The sequence below is a fragment of the Tetrao urogallus genome (genome assembly GCF_951394365.1).
Source record: "Tetrao urogallus genome assembly, chromosome: 1".
In the NCBI taxonomy this organism is placed as follows: domain Eukaryota; kingdom Metazoa; phylum Chordata; class Aves; order Galliformes; family Phasianidae; genus Tetrao; species Tetrao urogallus.
The window spans coordinates 158,154,150-158,172,512 of NC_136813.1; the positions used below are offsets into that span (position 1 = coordinate 158,154,150).

General features: G+C 39.5%; 1 protein-coding gene across 1 annotated transcript in view; it reads left to right on the top strand.

Moving 5' to 3' along the window:
- Positions 1-8,906: 8,906 nt before the first annotated feature.
- The window catches only part of PTPRR (protein tyrosine phosphatase receptor type R), a gene marked incomplete at both ends in the record, with an annotated part of 144,341 nt that continues 134,884 nt past the window's right edge, over positions 8,907-18,363 (top strand). The window contains 2 exon segments of the mRNA XM_079546006.1: positions 8,907-8,967; positions 8,970-9,053. Of these exon segments, the coding sequence (XP_079402132.1) occupies positions 8,907-8,967; positions 8,970-9,053 (145 nt within the window).

An 18,363-nucleotide genomic window follows, 5' to 3' on the forward strand; every position in this document is an offset into this window, starting at 1 on the left:
CTGCTGACTGTGCTAATTTGCTGCAAATAGATTTTTACATTCATTTTGATTTAACAGCAATTTGAGTTTATTTATATCTTTATGGTAAATCATAAGATTAGATTGTGTGGTATTTAGTAGCTCTTCATTATTAATCATCTTTAAAAAGTGATACAATGGAGTTTGCTAGAATTTAAACTATGACTTAGTTACTAAGGTTTGAGAATGGCAAGGTTCACATGAGACTTACTGCAGTGTATAGAGATTTTTCTAAATTACTTTTTTGCCTTAAGGACTTTTCCCTTTCCAAATGAATTCCTCACGCTTTTCTTCCATCAGCATTTTGAAGAGTCTGCCCTAAGAGGTTTTCCAGCTCAAGGGGGAGATTCTAGGTCACAGTTCACTGTGATCCTGGAGTTCTCAAGGTTTGCTTAGGATCACTATTTGTGGGGCTGCAATATAAGTGACTTTAGTCAGTATTTTTCCATTATGGCTACAGTTCAGGCAAGGTAATTCTGGAGCTTTCCACCATACAATTTTAGTACTTCCCAGGTTGTGCCATTCTGGTTCCTTTCAGGCTGACTACAATCCAGGCATCAGGAGTTCCCGGTGCAGTCAGAGAGTGCCTGATTGTCCCAACTCACTGCACGTGTAAGCAAGGCAAGAATATGAAGCAGGCTGAGACTCTAGAGTGGCCCAGCAGGCTGCACCACCACAAGCAGGTATAGTCAGATTTATTGCAATAAAATCAAGGAAACTCTTTGAGATATGTAATGTTTCCATATGGTCTAGAAGCAACTGAAAATGGGGAACAACTTCTATTAGAGGATGCAAGGAAACCTTAATTACAGACTTTAAAATTGATGGATTTTTTAAATTTTTTATTTAAGTTTCTCTGGCTCTCTCCTAAAGAATAAATGGTGTTTCAGTTGTGAATCAAAATAATACTTTTAACTCTAGACAAAAAAAGAGTGTAGCTGAGAGTCTGGTCTCGCTATTTCAATGTCATGCAGTTCTCGTAATTAATTACAATACTCTCAGGCCTGGTGACTAAACATTGCCTAATGCTTATCTGTAAAAAAATTTAAGATGCATATGCTGGACTTTCCATCTTTTTGGTTAATTCCTTAATCACCCTCTTTAAAAGGGTCAGGCCACTGGAATGGCCTGCCCAGGGAGGTGGTGGAGTCACCGTCCCTGGCAGTGTTCAAGACGCGTCTGGATGACGTGCTGCGTGATATGGTTTAGTACTAGTGGTGGCAATGGTGATGAGGAGACGGTTGGACTGGATGATCTTATAGGTCGTTTCCAACCTTGTGATTCTTGTGATTCTTGTGAAAAGTAAATTTCATTTTAAACATAATGCAAACTTCATATTTTACATACATATTTGCACAGTATTATATACATTATTTAAATTGAATATGTTGTAGACTGTTGTTTTCTAGTTTATGTTTGTAAAAGAAGACAACAAAACTCTCATGAAGTAATATTTCTAACATTTCTAAATATTTCTTCTTTAAAGATTTGGGATTGTACTGCAAGTTCCTCAGGGTTAAGATCACACTCTTCAGATCCTAACAGAGATTCTAACTTGAGATGCCTTGAAGTGATAAGGTACCAGTGCCACCTCTGAGGACATTTAATTCTTCACAAATAATGTCTATTTGATGAGGTGCATAAAATGGCACTGTTTTGTATTGAAATAAAACGTTAGTTCCTGTGGGACTGATAACTTCCCTCATGAATAAGAAGTCACCTACCATAAGTAGTTGCCTATTTCGTGGGCATTACTGAGTGAGCTGATGATGCCCTTATGCATCTTAAATCAGCTGTAATTGTAAAACTAAATAACACAAAGAAAAGAAAAGAAGAAGATTTAAAAAAAAAGAAGAGGGGGAAGCTCTAATGAATTATCCTTAGAAGACTGCGACAGTCAGTGAAACTGAGCTCTACTGTGGATGGTTCAGGTGTCTTTTGTAAAGAAAACAATTATAGATCAATTCCAGGACATATTAACTGATTCTTTTGAGAAGAAATCAAGATGGAAAAGGCACATCAGAAGAATGTATATTGTAACTAAAAGTTCAGCTGCTATTTCGCACAGAATCTGCAATAAAAACTCCTAAATTAATATTGTGTTAATATGAGGTCACCAGCATCAACCATTTTTGCCACAGAAATCCATTTCTATGGTGTTGCACTACTAAGAATCACAGAATATCTTGCTGGAAGGGATCATCTGCTTGGCTTCAAGCAGAACAAAATTGGAAATTAAAATAAATTCTGAAGTCAGACGGAGTTATGCAGGGTCTCGTCCAGCTGAGTTCTGAATCCAGAGAGAGATGCCACAGCCTTCCTGGTCAAGCAGTTTCTACTGTCTGACTACCATCAAAGTGATTTTTATTTCTTTGCCTGATGTCTAGTCAGATTTTATTGACATGCAGCTCGTGCCTTCTGCCTCTTGCTCTATCACTGTGTGAGTCTAGGAAGAGCCTGGCTCCATCTTCCCTATATGCTTCCACTATGTAGATGTAGATAGCAGTGAGATCCTCCTTTAATCTTCTCTTCCTTACACTGAATAAATACAGCTTCATCAATGTTTCCTTCCATGCTGGGAGCTTCAGTCTACTGTCACCTCAGTGGCCCTTTGCTGAACTCGTTTCAGTATTCCAGTGTCTTGTCCTGGTGAACCCCAAACTGGGCATAATATTCCAGATGCAGACAAGTGCTAGTTTAGGGGGAATAGCTACTTCCTTTGATCTGCATATACATTGATTTTCAGTGGGAAAACAACAGCTGTGGTGTTACCAACTGTAGTGGTATGCATACGTAACTGGCACAAATAGGATAAAAATTTAGGGCCAAAATGCAACCATTATAAAGTATAATAATCTCCTAACTATTTAATTTAGGAGTATCATAAAAGCTTTTAATATTACACCATTTTATCTGCAATGAAGTTCCATCCAATGAACTGCAGTGAAGTTCCATCCTCGTAATCAATGTTTGTTTATAATGGTAGAAGATATCTGAACTCCAAAGACCAACTTGTAACATGCTGCCAACACCAAACAGTCCTCTACTTCAAACCTTCTTCCAAATTTCAGTCAATCCCTCTACATCGCCATAGCAAGGTTTCAACAAAAGTGAACTCAGATGGGCTATGTTATCAAGACCTGTCAAATCGTTTTTATTTGATTTTTGCCTTCACCCTAATGTCTTCCTCACCTTTCAGGCTGTACTAGAAGACAGTATCTTCAGCCTTTGCTCCTTTAGCAAATGCACACATGAAGACGTTATAGTCTTACCAATTACCTAATCTTTTCACCTAAAAAAAATTACATTAAGATCTCTACACTTAAGGTGTGTCATGTATGTAATCCAAAATAAATCAAGTGATATCCTAAAGCAAAATCATTAATGAAAACTGAACCTCTCAACAGTTGAGTTAGGATAAGAAAGTTGACTTCACATAGAACTGTGTATTCAAGTAACAAAATTCTAACTGAATTCTCTTTAATTTTCTATTTCAAGGAGCCATACTCTTCCTGAAATGTAAAATTAGAGTCAAATGTATGAAGTTAATACTACAAGTACACAAACATCCAAATTGCCTACTCTTACCTGAATCTGAACTCATACTACCATTGTCACTTTTGGGTTATTTCACTTGAGACAGATTTAATTGTTGCTAGTATCTCCATGCAAACTCAACTACTTTTGTGTTTAGAGGTCAGTTTAAAGTGTACAGCACAATTTACTTTAAATTTTGAGCACAGGTGGTTCATTAAGGGATGTTCTGTGTAGTTATGAGTAACCACAGGTAACCATTATTCTATACTCAAATGCATTTTAGGATAAACACATAACTGTGGTTGTTGTTTGTTGCTTTTTTTTTTAACCAGTATTTCATAAAATGATGTATCATAGTATATTAAAATGATTGACTATATAAATGAGCATAGTTCAAGAGATATATTCCTAGCCTTCACTAAAGACATTTAAGAAAAATCTGATTTTTTCTTTTTTTATCGTTGCTGCCTGTGTCACAGTTCAAAGTATCTGATTTTAAGAATAATAATGCTGGTGATAGAACTTTGGAGGAAGATATCTTTACTGTCCTCTGTATGAATATCATAAAAGAGAGAAGAGCTTGGAAGAAAAAGGAAGTGGTGAAATAGTACCCAGACTGTACAAAAATCAGAGATGTCATTTGCTGTTCCAGATACCTGTATGAAGACTTGGACAGAGAGACAAAAACATTTGCTAACATGGAATTGTTGGTAATGTCCTTGTGGAGCGTTGCTTATAATAAATATCTCTAGTGAGAAACCCAGAAAAATGCCCAGAATGAACAACTTTGCAAGACTGTGCAAGAATCACCTGAGCAAACATTGGTATCTATTTGCAAGCTAATTATCTCTCATTATATTCAATGGTGGCAAATTGGAATTGCAGGGCATGATTCACCCCAAGGTAAGCATCTAAAATAGATCAGATTAAATATGCACTAGGACTTCCTATTTGTCTCTCTTGATGACAAGTGGAGCTCATCATGACTAGCTCAAAGGAAAATATCTACCTACCTTGCAAATCTGTTAAGTCAGGTGAAGTGAATCCCACATCTATATTTGGAATATTTTGACCTGTGCATACATGTCCCACTTTCAGGCAAAACAACGGAATGGCTAAAGCAGTACAGCAGAAAGCAACACTGACTTTTCCAGTACATTTGCACAATCAGGCTTCAGATGGAAACAGTTCTGAAAGACCTTGCTATGAACAAGATAAATAGCCATCCTTATTATTTCAAATCCATTTAAAAGTATTTTACCATGAAATACAAGACAAGCTTTCATAAACATAGTAGGAATAAGCAGCTCTCCATTGCATTCATTCCTTTTTCACATGGAAAATACAGAAAGAACCACAACAGGCATTCAAATGGCCAGCTACATTTGCCTTCTCTGTGCTGCAAAGCAAGTGACCCAGAGCTATGTAACTTCATATGAAAAGAAAACAATGTGAATTTGCTAGCAATCAAAATGCATGAATGAAACATACTGCCAGAAGGGAAGTAAACAGCATGCCTAAATGCATTTGCATGTACTCTTGCCTTGTCCTCAGCCACCAGCCCCAGCCCCTTACAGGTCTCAATCAGTATTTAAGTTTGGGATTAATAGTTGTTTGCATTGTAGCTTAAACAAACAGTCCATAACTCATTTGATTATTTCTGAGTTACCCCTAGAAAAAGGAGTGATTTTTTTTTTCCATTTAAGCTATAGGTAAATAAACAATTTCTTTAAAAAAGTAAAAAATTAAGACACAGTCTTGATGTTTTCCATTGACACACACAGTGACAAACGAGTTGGCTGAGAGAATAAAATACCATTGAATCCTCTCTCTCTTTTATACTATCAAAGTTTTTGTTGTCTCGCAGATAAGTCAGCCTCAGTTTTCCATGTGTATACTAGATATTGTACCAAAAGTACATGGTAGAGCTTAAGACCACTTTAGAAGTGCAGTGGTCCTAAAATGACAATACTCATTTGGGATACTCTGCATTTGCATTGGCACAATTATGTTGCCCACAGGCGCTCTCTCAGGACACAAGTTATTCCCTGACACTTTTCCTGCAGCATTTATGTTTCTGCACTGTATTATAATCACTCTGCCCATCTTAGCAATATGATTTAGTGCTAGTCTAACTTTACAAGTCATGAGCTCTCTTCTGCTGAGATTGCAGTATACACACGTGCACACATTGAAAAGTAGTTATTTTTCCTGATTTGCATTCATCTCTCTGAAGAATCCTTTGATCTGTGCATATAACCTCCTCTTCACCCCTCCTCCTCCTCCAACCCGCTTTCATTTATTACTACGCAGTTCTTGTTTTCAGCTGAAGCTTGTCAAGGGAGAACAGATATAAGCATCTGTATTATTTATCTCAGACAAAAATGTGGCTCCCTCTTCTTCAGACATATTTTCTGCTTGATAAAGAATGTATCACTGCCTTCTTAAACTAAAGATTGTTTTAGAATCACAGAATCATAGAATTGCTTGGGTTGGAATGGACCTCAAGGATCATGAAGCTCCAAACCCCCTGCTGCAGGCAGGGTCACCAACCTCCATATCTAGTACTAGAACAGGCTGCCCAGGGCCCCATCCAACCTGGCCTTGAACACCCCCAGGGATGGGGCATCTCTCAGGGCAACCTCTGCCAGCACCTTACCACTCTCATAATAAAGAACTTTCCCCCTAATATCCAACCTAAATCTTCCCTCCTTCAACTTAAAACCATTTCCCCTGTCCTGATATTATCTACCCTTTCAAAGAGTTGGAACTCTTTGTCAAGATGGATGAGGAATAGATAAATCTCATGTATGTGCTTTGTCCTCTGAACTTGGGTTACATTGTTCTAGCTTTCTGTTACAGTCAATGGAAGTCTAGCGCAAAATGATTTTCAGCCAAAGAAGCTGGTCCAGTATACTGACCAGTATGACAAATGAGAAAAACAAAAAGAGCTCTAATGTTTGGACTAGACTCACTTAGTTACAACCAACACTGAATATGACTTCTTAGCAGGCACTGATCGCACTGATCTCTGCTCTGTGGTGACCATTGACAGAACCCAAGAGAACAGCATAAACCTGTGATGTGAGGTTCAGGTTGGATATCAGGAAATGGTTCTTCGCTGAGAGGGTAGTGGGGCTCTGGAACAGGCTCCCCAGGGCAGTGGTCATGGCACTGATCTTGCTGGAGTTCAAGAAGAGTCTGGAAAACATTCTCAGACATAGAGTTTGAATTTTGGGTGGTCCTGCATGGAGTCAGGAATTGGACTTGAAGATCCTTTTGAGTCCCTTCCAACTCAAGATACTTTATGATTTTGTGATTCTATGAAATTGAAAAGAATTAGTAATATATCATTTACCTCACTTATAAACACTGGGAAAGGTACCTCTCAGCTGAACACTTTGTGCCTCTCTGGGCTTAATATAATCTCTCATAGTAAGGTATAGATTAGTGATGTCCACTCTCTGCTATTTTCTATATTTGGGGAAAACAAACAAACAAACCAAAAAAAACCAGCCCTGAAGCTAGAGTATTCAAGTTGATGCAACATGTTACCTCACTTTCTGTGTAACAGCTTCGCACTCCACAGTCATGCTTCCATTTTGCATTGATGACAGTGCCTTTTAAAAATGATGCACTACTATAAAATTCAGCAAATGAGTTTGAGTCTTAGCTTTCCATTGCATTCACTTTAAGTGTGAGTTGGAAGCGTGAATGTTTTTCTTAGATGTGGGCTCAAAACTGTATTGTAAGGCATTTCCCCAGTGAAAAACAGTTCTCTTGGTGAATCATCTTGTCTTAGTGTCTTTGGGCTCTACAAGTGAGGTGAGTAGATGTTGCTGCAGTGCTCGCTCATATAAAACCACAGCTGCCTCATTTGTAACCACACAGGGAAGGATCAATACCATTAGCTTCAGTTGAGTTATCTTGTTGACATATTTGACCCTAAATGGTTGCCTAGAACACACAAGGGTGATGACTTGTGGAAAATAACTAAACATCAAAGGATTATAAATAATTTTTTATTTTGTCTTTCCCTGGGAAGTGGCTACCTGGTAACTTTCATGGTAGAATTTACCCAGGGTAGCAGCAAGTGTAGCTGCCTATTATTCCTCCCAAATGTACAATTCTGAGGCCTGGGCACACAGGAACTGCAGCTGTGTAGGCTGCATTGCACAGATAGACTTCTATTTTTCACTTCTTTTAGTTCTCATTTCACCTATTCAGAATGGGCAGAATTAACCTGTGCTGCAAGTAGAATATATGCCCTCAGTGAATTACCACCTGAAAAGCAACAGAGGTCTTGTGAGCTAGCAGGGCATCTGAGGCACAATACCTACAAAGATATCACTGAGATGACATGGCTCAAATGCTACTGTGCTCAAATATCCCCTCAATCCTTTCAATTCCCCCATTTCGGGCAGAGTTCAAGATAGTGCTGTTTTCCAACCCAAGCATTTTTTCACTTCAGTTGCTGTCAAGCGAGCGATCCAGCAGCCTATCAGCATGCCAGCAGCCATGCGGGGGCTGGCAGAGGAAGCTCGTTTGCATACATACAGTCACACATGCAACCACTTCTAGAAATCTGCTCCTATGCAGCCCTTTGCATCATGACATTAAGGAAATGTCTACACATAGGTTCATCAATTACAAGCAAACTCTGTTAATCTCTGTTATTTCCTACTTCATTCCAGCTACTTGCCAGGCGACACAAGTTTCTTGCTGTCAAGGCTGGCCTCCAGTGACTCCTGTTCAATTAAATGCAACTTTAGCAAATGATCGTATTAGAGGGCTCTGTCGTGCCTGACTTCTGTATTTGGGGCTCTGATATTCCTGTTACCAGGTTTGTGGGTGCCTGCTGGGTAGGTGTTGCATCAGCCCACTCCAGTGGCAGCTCAGCAGCCCCAAAGCCAACGCTACTTTACTCCCATTTCGGCCATGATTCCCAACATAGTTTCTGCTAACCGTTTATTTGCAACACAGCGTGTCTGACAACAAACCGAAGGAGAAGACGGCTTCCTCTGCAAGCACAAAAGCACGTCGCCGATATAGAGGCAGACGCGCGGAACCCTTTGGGTCGAACCTCATACATACACCCTTTAATATTTGGAAGACGCAACACAGCTGCTTCGCTGCATCAGCGAGCCCGGGCTGCGGCTGGAGCCTGAGGGGGAAGCCACCTGCCTGCCTTCCTGCCCGCTTGCCTGCTTTCTGCCGTCCGCGCTTCTCCTCCCCCGCCTCCGGACGCTCCGCCGCCGGCCCCTCAGGGTTCGCCCCTCGCCTCACCCCGCGGCGGGGGCAGCGCCCGCCCCACCGCCCTCCCGTCCGCGCGGCGCTGCGCACGCGCAGGCATGCTCACTGACGGGGGGAGCGGGACGCGGTGGCGCGGCGGTGCTCGCCTCTGCTCGGCTCGGCTCGACTCGGCTGGGCTCGCACCATGCGGCGAGCGGCCGCGTGCCTCCGCGCGCTGTGCCTCCTGCTCCAGCTCCGCGCCTCAGGTGAGCGGGGGCGGCCACGGGCCGCGCGTGGGGCGGCCGCGCACCTGTTGTGGCGGGGCCACGGCTGGCGGCGGGCGGGCGGGCTGGCGAGCGCCTTTCAGCACCGCGGTCAGCGCTCTCCCGGCCCCGGCAGCGGCGGAGCGGGGACTGCGAGCACGCGCGAGGAGTCGGATGCGTTTCTCTCCTTTTATCCCCTTTTCTCCGCTTTCCTCTTCTTCGGGGGCGGGGGGCGTTGCGATTCGCCTTGGCTCGCGGAAGCAGGGTTATGGGGAAGGGCAATTTCTGCTGAGGCGGCCGTCGCTTCGGGGCGGCGGAGGTGATAACCCCGCTGCCCGCGGTGCCTCGCTTCGGGTCGGTGCCCGCTACGTGCGCGAAGTTGTGAGGCTCCGCTCCGGGCTGCTCTGAATCCCGAGCCTCTCCTCTGCGCAGAGCTACACCTCAGTATCTCCAGGATGGAAACAGAATCTGCGGTAAGGCTACAATTAAGTAAGTTCTGTGCTAGGAAAGTAGAAGTGTTTCCTTCTCTGTGGCAGCATTGCTGTTTCTCAGGTAGAAAATGGCTGTTGCACCCCCACGTTTAACTTCACTGAAGTTTAATTAAGAGAAATAATTAAATGCACCCCCAGATGCTATGCACCCTTTGGCTCCCACAAATGATGTTTTTAGGAGAGATTTTTAAGACGTGAGTCATTTGCATCATCTTATAGCAGAATCATTTAAAGTAATAATTGGGCTTCATGTTCCTTTGAGTGTGGAAGCAGTGCACGTACACAGATCCCACTCACAGTCCATGTGTGTATGAAAATAGCTGTGTGTCTGGGTGCAGCTGTGAGTGGGCACCGCATCCTTTTGTTTGCTGTGGGCTGGAGAAGTGCCGTGCAGTGGTTGTTGATGTTTGATTGCCCTGGAATACCAGGCTGTACTTCATAAAACCTCAGGATCCTTTTTCCTTTCTGGTTAGGAGGCTCATGCTGTTATGCCTTATATTCATGTGTGAGAGAGATTATTGACTGAAAGGCAGGGCACATCCTGCAATCCATTTTAATAACAGCCTTAAGCTGCTATTAGATTGTTCTTTTACAACATGTATTAAAGTGCTCATGTGTACAAAATTAGTGTACAGCCTCTGTTTGACAGAACATGCTTTCTAATCTCAGTTCATCCTCTACTAATAGTGGACTTCACATTAGTTTAGATGTGCTTCATTTTTCTATCCTGCTAATATCCTGCCAGAAAGCCATTTGTGTTCCTTACTAAGTTTAACTTGCTTTATTAAGTCACTGAGAATGCTTACAGAGCTTGACCTTTATTATGAAAATGTCTCCAATAATGAGAAAAATAGAGGAAAAATAGCCTACAAAGTTCATGTAGTGTTACTTTGTTCCCCAGGCAATCTTGGAGAATAAGTGTTTCAGAGAAGCCAGCAGAAAAAACAGATAGGAGGTGCATTCAGCCTTTGCATGCTGAGCATGGCTCCCATTGAGTGCAGGAGCTGTGCTTCCTCTAGGCAGGGCTGAGTGCAACTTGTTCCTGTTGAAAGTCATTGAAGATGTCACAACAATAAAATAGCACAGCTAAAATAGCTTAAACTGCTCAGATTTCTCTGTTTCATCTGACGCAAGTAGAAAATTTGGTCTTTCATGGAGTACCATTATAGACATCTTTTATGAGTAGCCCAAACTTATAAATTATTGACAAAGCTTTTGCAGCTTTGGTTCATGTGATATCATAAAATGCATTCCACTTGCTACTTGTGCTGGATCACAGATTATATCCCAAATGCCAGTTTTTGGTAGTGAGATGACAGCTGTTTGACTTTTCATGTTTCGTTTTGTTCTGAAGCTGACTATACATGAGGCATGCTCGTGTGTAAGGCAATGGCAGGGAAACTGCCAGCACACATTAGCAAAATCTCCCTTAATGTCAATCAGTGATAATAGACTTTAAAGAAAACGTAAGTCCACATTTACCTGATCTGATACTACTGCAAAAAGAATTCACTCTCTAAAATTTTTAAGTCAGTGCATGTCATATTGCAAATCTGGTTTGCTTTGGAAAGACAATTCCGTTACGGTTGTGTCACTGTAGCTACATGTGTACCTAAAAAAAAAAAAAAAAAGTCTGAGAATATACATGTCCTTAAAAAGGTGGCATGTTACTAAGTTGATTTAGGTACCAATTCCAGTAAAATATGGCAGCTGTGTAAGCAGTAAATTAAATCCAATTGTCCTGTTGGCATACTGGTATATCTCTTTCTGAAATTATAGACACTTGTATGCATATCTGGAAGCAGAATTAGACCTTTCTGCTAAATGCAGCATGTGAAGTATTCAACGTGTATAGAGCTTGATGTTGGAGGAAGACATACATTTGTAGTAACTGATTACAAGTCAGCATGAATCTTTGATTTGTATTATGCATCACATGAGAGAGTGCAAGACAGGTTATAATTTTTTTAGCAGCTATGATCTAATGCATGTTCTTGCACTGAAAAATGAACGTTTCCCAAGATTACTAGAGAGCATTGTTTCCTTGTAAAAGAATGGCAGTTGGTAGCAAAAACACAAAGTGATACATTAGGCTAGTTTGCAATTCAGGCTTTTTGCATCACTGAGATTAGTCAGCTCATTAGCTATTTCATTTCACTTTCTTTTTTAGCAAATTTCATGAAAAGAGCTAAAACATGATGGATTAAAAATTCAGTCATAGTAAATAACCTAGGAAAATAATCTAGACATGAAAAAGACTTTCTTGTTTAACAATTACAGTATGAACCCACCATCTCCCTTATGCTAAGATCTTAACAGAGCATTCTTAAAGTATTTGTATTGACAGGATCAAATTCTGCTGCTGGAAAATCAAAAACTCAACAGCAGGGGATTTGATCAGGTCATCTAAGACATGGTTTAATGAGCAAAGGCCTTACAGGGGAATATAAGGACTTGTTTTGTTGTTCTCTTCATCAGTGAAGAGATGCATTGACATCCTTAAGTACGGACCAGTGCTCCTTTACCAACCTTTGCAGGGAGGAAACACATAGGTCCTGGTCTCAGTATCTCAGTAGATTCCTTCTTGAAGCCTATCAGCTTGAATCAAGTAAAAACTGTGAAACGGTGATATTTTATCTTCTTGGGGCAATGCTTTATTAAGATGAGGATTGCTTGTATCAAAACTGAAATTTTTTTGACCACAAGCTAACACTCTGGGAAGAATTCACTAGTTGTAGAACTGGGGGAAAGGGGGGGAGGGAGACTGGGAGGAGGCATGTTATTTTCTAAAAATCTAGGGAATAGAGTTGAGATGAGATGTGCACAAAATGCATTCACAATCAGACCCCTTTTGTTAGTGTCATACTAGTGCGTGAGTAGTGCTAGCTTCTAAATACCAGCTGAGTGAATGTGAAGAAGCTATTGATTTTGAAAATGTATTTGAATTCTGCTTCATTACACTAACATAATCTAAACGTGGCTGGTACTTATAATTGCCTTTGGTAGAAAACATACTGCTGGGCATGAGTGGGTGTTTTTACTAGAATAGACATTTGTGCCTTTTATTAGTAGACTCATAGATAATCAGAGGGTAGTCATCTGTCTTTTTAAAAGTTCAGCTGGGGAAAAGCAGTTTTATAATTCAGTATATTGATTCAAATTTTTGAAGAGATAGTTGGAGAGGAGATTTTAGACATGTATTCTATGTGTGGAAATTCTTGCTATTCATAATTTTGAAAGGCGTCATCGATGAGAGGGTTATGTTCAGTACATCCATTAGGAAATTATTGAGGTTTGTGATCTTGGAGTCTCACCATAATTTCATTTATTGTATTATGAGAAGACTGCAACATCTCTGATAGATAAGGCTGGTTCCAGCTTCTCCAGAGAGAGAAGTAGGAGCTTTGCTCAAAAGCCATGAATTGGGCTCGTGGGGAAGCTTAATAAAATCTGCTCAGAAATCTTTGTGTGATCTAGAGCAAAATTACTGCAAAAATAATAATTTAAAAAAAAAAAACAACAAACAACATGCCAAAACCTTAAAACCGAGTTTGACTTCCCTTCATGCCAGCTACTGATTTTCATTGGATGTACTATATATTTATGTTCACATTATGCAGAATAAAATTCATTCACCACCTACACTTAGAAAATGCCAGTAATGACAAAAAAAGCAAATTGTTGCAACACCTTCTCAAACATTCTGGAAAGAAGGAGTCTAACGTGACACTATATAGTACATCAATGCCAGGGCATATGAGTATGGCAGAATACTTAAGTGCCTTTGGGACCAATGGCTCATTTCTTAATTCACATGAGTAGACCTACTGAAAGCAACTGTCTGTAGTATCCAGTTTCAATATTGACATATCAGGCAACAAGCCCATAAAGCGAGATGTAAAGTGCCTTTTTGAAAAAGATCCGACTCGTGCTTAATTCTAACACACTATAGCTATGGATATTTTGGGTCAGAGTCCTTTTTTTTTTTTTTTTTTTTTTTTTTTTTCCCCTTCTAATGGAAAGGACAAATTCAGAAGAAAAAAAAGAAAAAAAGGATTTGCAGTTGTTTCTATTTTCAGCGGACTGCTTGTTAGAAAAGAACTCCTTGCAATTCTTTCTCTCTTTCTCTCTCTCACACATGTAGAGAAAAGAAAATGTATGTATCTGTGTGCATGTGCACACCTGTACATGCATAGAGATCTCATCATGTTGATTTTGTCTGAACTTTTTGTTCTGATCAAAAGTTCTGAATATTTTGCTCAAGGGCAAATCAAAACATCATTTCAGTTTTTACAATTGTCCTGTGTTTGCTCAGCACAAAATTTTGGATGTGCAATAGGTACTATTCTTGCCATGCAAAAGGCCAGACCTTCTGATTGTTGGATCTTGCTAAGAAAGCACAGAACCCTACCTATAAAAGACTATAACCTGGCCACTCTGTAATATGGTATTGCCATGCTAGCAGCAAAGATAAAAGCTTTGTACTGAATTTGCAAGGCTTCATGATTGAGGCTTGTCAGACCTGCTCTGCCTGAACTTTTTTTGACCTAGATTATCTGTAACACTAATTTCTCTAATTGACCAAGTCTCTTTATCTGCTTTCCTCTTGTTTGTGTTTCTGTGATACAATTATAAGCATATATAGATAGCAGTAACAAGCAGCTGTTCTGTGTAGAATGAGATATTTACGACTCTAACATAACAGGTATTGTAGAGAGATGTGAGCCTGGTATAAGGACAGAAGCCTGTGGAGTGAGGATGGTAAGTGCTTGAGCACAGGCTTGGCAATGGAGAACCCCATGCTGTCAACAACTCCGTCATAGTTAGATAAAAGGGCAGACTAGGAGCTAAGCATAGTTGTTTTTAGGGATTGAGAAAGAGAACAAAGAAATACTATCTAACATGACACCAAATCATAAATTAAAATGCAACTCCCCTGTTGTAGATTCAACCTCCATGTTACTACAGGCCAAGTGAAGAAGAGGGTTGTGAGTGCAATGTTAGTGAACAAATATATACAAACATATACGATCCTAAGAGGAAGGAACAAGAGAGGAGGAAGAAACCATTAGCATGAAGATTGTTCCTCCTGGCAAAGGACTCAGGTGCTGATAGCGACAGCTGACCCAGTCATCACCCCATTTGCCAATGCCAGTATGAAACCACCAAACTTAGGACCCAGAGAAACCTTAGAGGGGTGAGCATAACATGAGGAAAATTGATAAAAGCTAGGAAATATGTGTGCATATTTTATTCTATTATTGCTATTATATGACTTTTTTCTGTGTATAAGCATGCAATCTATTTGGATCTGATGCTTCTTGAACTAGACCTTTATATTTTTTGCTCTCAATGAGCTCTTGACATTATTTGCATGCAGGAAGTGTGCTTCCTCTTTGCCCATAAATGAGACTTTGAATGTAAAGGTGCTGAGAAGCTTTTAGCTGAAAAAGGCTGTGAGAAACCATGCAGAAGCATGCCTGATGGAAGGATTATTAAGTCTAACAGACTGCCTTGTGTGGGGGATAGCTTCATTGGTGTTGCTTTAATGGTTTGTCTTAAAAAAAAAAAAGTTGTGGCACAAAGGAAGGATCTGATCAGGATTTGTGTTTTGCTATTTTTCTCTGAACCACTGATACAGTTTTACAGTATACAAGTCCATCTCATACAAGGGCTACGATACATAGGAAGGTATTTTCATGGGTGAGTTCCCAAACTTCCAATATGTACTACCAAACCAGAAAGCAAACTCATACTTTCTCTTTTTCAGGTTTGCCTGTTTGTCCTCATGCAAAAGCTTTTGAAAGTATGTTCGGTTTGTCTGAGTAATGGTGAAGTCATATCATAGAATCTCATTCTTGGCCAACTTTGCTACAGTTGAAGAGTAGTTTGCTTTTGGCTAATGCTGTATAGCCTATCCTAATGAAATTTAGATTTGATTGATGTACTACTTCACTGACAGTAAGACGTACTGTTAACTAGACAGTACAAATACAAGGCATATTGCTTCCAGACAGCTTTTGTTTTCCTTTGTGCTTCAGCATCATTTAAAACATTTTTATTTCCCATCAGATACGTTGACTCCTCTTGATATGCTAATTTTTCATTTTTTTTTTACTAGAAAGATAGATGAGACAGGCATGAAGAAATACACTTCTCTTTCTTCTGAAGTCACAGCCAAAACGATACTCCTTTGCCGGCACAATTAGGGAAAACTTTCATAGCCCAGAAAAAAAAAAACCAAAAAACAGAAATTCTTTAAAGCTGTGGTAGTATTTATCCTATGTCTAGAATTACTTGTAGATAGCATTTTCCTTAGCATGTTTGTTATCTGGAACCCTCACAGTTAGATCCATGCTCATAAATGGCTTATCATAAAAGCATGTTATTCAGCAATTAATCACATAAGAAGAATATGCATATTTTTCCCTTCCTCTAAGCCAGTATCTATTTGGCTGTCACATATAGAGAGAACTCCATCTCATGGACTAAGAAGAGGCAGGCAGTGAAATCTCCCAGCTGTAGGAGCATTGGCATTATTGAAGAGGATTGATCAATGATCTGAAAAAGTACATTGGCCTGCATCTTGTAGCAGTTCTGGTCAGCTGTTTCAGAAGAGATGAACTATTGTGCAAAAGGTGATTAAATTAGGAGCTTGTCCAAAGCCTGAGGCAAGTCTGTAGGGTGTGAAGGAAGGTTGCATGGGACAAAGTACATCTTTCAGAACAGTGAGCTAAGAGAGAGGGAAAAAAAAAAAGAGCATGTGGAGATCAGGGTACAGAATTTAATTATCTAAGATCAGTAAGTCTTTTTACTGAAAATGAGAAGTTATTTGGCAATAGCATTAAGTACTGTTTAATTTAACTGCATTTGAATTAAATTTATCTTTGAAACCAATCAATCAATTTTCAGCACAGTTTTCTGTGCGAAATAACTATACATTTTCTGCCTTTTTCTTCCCTCCAATTTACAGCTTTTTAAAAAGAAAATTTCAGCTTTGGAATATACCAAGATATCTAGAATTATGAAGAGATTTCAATATTACATGATACTAGTTACAGTTTTAAGTGTGAGTTCTAAGGTTGATGCGCTATGTGTCTATATTCACTTGGGTATTTCACTTAATGATTTTGTAGAGCACAGAAGTGCTATTGGTGAGTTTGCACTACTACAGACGGTAAATATATTATATACATCTCATTATATAACATAAAAAAATTAGAGAATGTTGGAGAATCTACTTTATTACGAATCTAAGTTGTTCAGATTAAAGCAAATAATAAGACTTACAGTAATGACCACAAATTGTTTTTCCAGACAGACATGAGGACTTTAAACACCATTATCTTAGCCCTATCAGGAAAACAATGAATTTTATGTCCCACTGGGACTCTCTTTTCCTGATTGAATAAAATTCTGGTTTTGGACTCAAGAGATAAATATCTGTAGAGCTGTGATATTTTTATGTTTTAAAAGAAGAAAACCTTGCTACTGTGTTACTGCCCTCTTAACGGGTCTTGACTATCTTCAATTTTTTTTTATCTGTCCATTTTAGAGAAAGTGAAGGTGTTTGGGAATGGGAGTCTGTAACAATTTTCTGGCAGATTGGTTTCAAATAAAATGTCAGTTCTTTGAGGCTATTCAGGGAGTTAGGTCAGTCCTGGGATTTCTCTGTTATGCACAGACTAACTAGAATAGTTGAAAGCACCCATTACATTTTTCGGATTAAATTTACTATTTTTTATTTATTTATTACATGGCTTTCATTTCTGCCTACATAATACACATTTGTAATGTATGACAGGTATGGCTGCATCAGCTATATATCTAGTATTCTTTTGATTTGCCCATCTATTTTCATGAGTTAATTTTTGTGCTTCTCCCCCCTCTTCCAGGACAAGACTGGAAGAGGGGGAGGATTTTTAGGAGAAGGAATAAAATTATTCTAGTTAGAGGGTGATATAAGTACTTGATACAAATCCGTCATGAAGAATAATTCTCTGAAATAGAGTTCAGACAGGGTAATGTGACTGGAATATAAAAATACACTTTATGATCAAATTTGCTAAGCTTATGGAAGAGACTTTTATAGGAATTCTGTTTTTTGAGCTTTATCTTAAGTCTCATTTTCTGAATCCCTGTTTACATTGGTATAGCTGAGGCTTAAAAAGACACCAAAATCACTTTTTGCTATCATATTGTGCTACTTTAGTTCTTCATGGTTTCTGATGTTTTCCTTGGGGGCAACAAAGATGAACTTGTTTTTGATATGTGGATACAGAACTAAATATGGGAAGAAGAGAATCCCTATCTTCTTCTTCAGGTATGGAGACTAGCAAAATTTGCAGATGTGAAGCAGGAACACTGGTGTTTCTCATGGCTGATGTCTCTGAGTGCCTCATTGGTGCACAATGTTTGTTCTCAGAACTGAAATTTAGGGGTGTCAAGAAAGAATATTCATCAGATTAAGAAGAAGCCAGAGGTTTTGCCAGAGGATCAATAGTGGCCTCCTGCCAAGGTCACTTGAGGCACGGATAGCGGTCTGTGAGAAAAGTCTGATCTTGTTTAGGGTGTCATCCACAGTCTAAGGAGATCAATGAACTTTTCACACTGGGCACTATGAATGCATGTAACCTACTTAAATTATTAGGACTATGTTGCCTTCTCAGAAAATCAAATTCAGCCCAGTAATTTTCTTGGAACATGTTTGAACTTGTGCTGTCAGTTGGTAAAAATAGATTTCTGTGAGTGCAGAGAGTGTGTTGTGTAATTAGACTAGTTCATTTCTCATTTCTGCAGGATAAGCCACTATTAAATATATT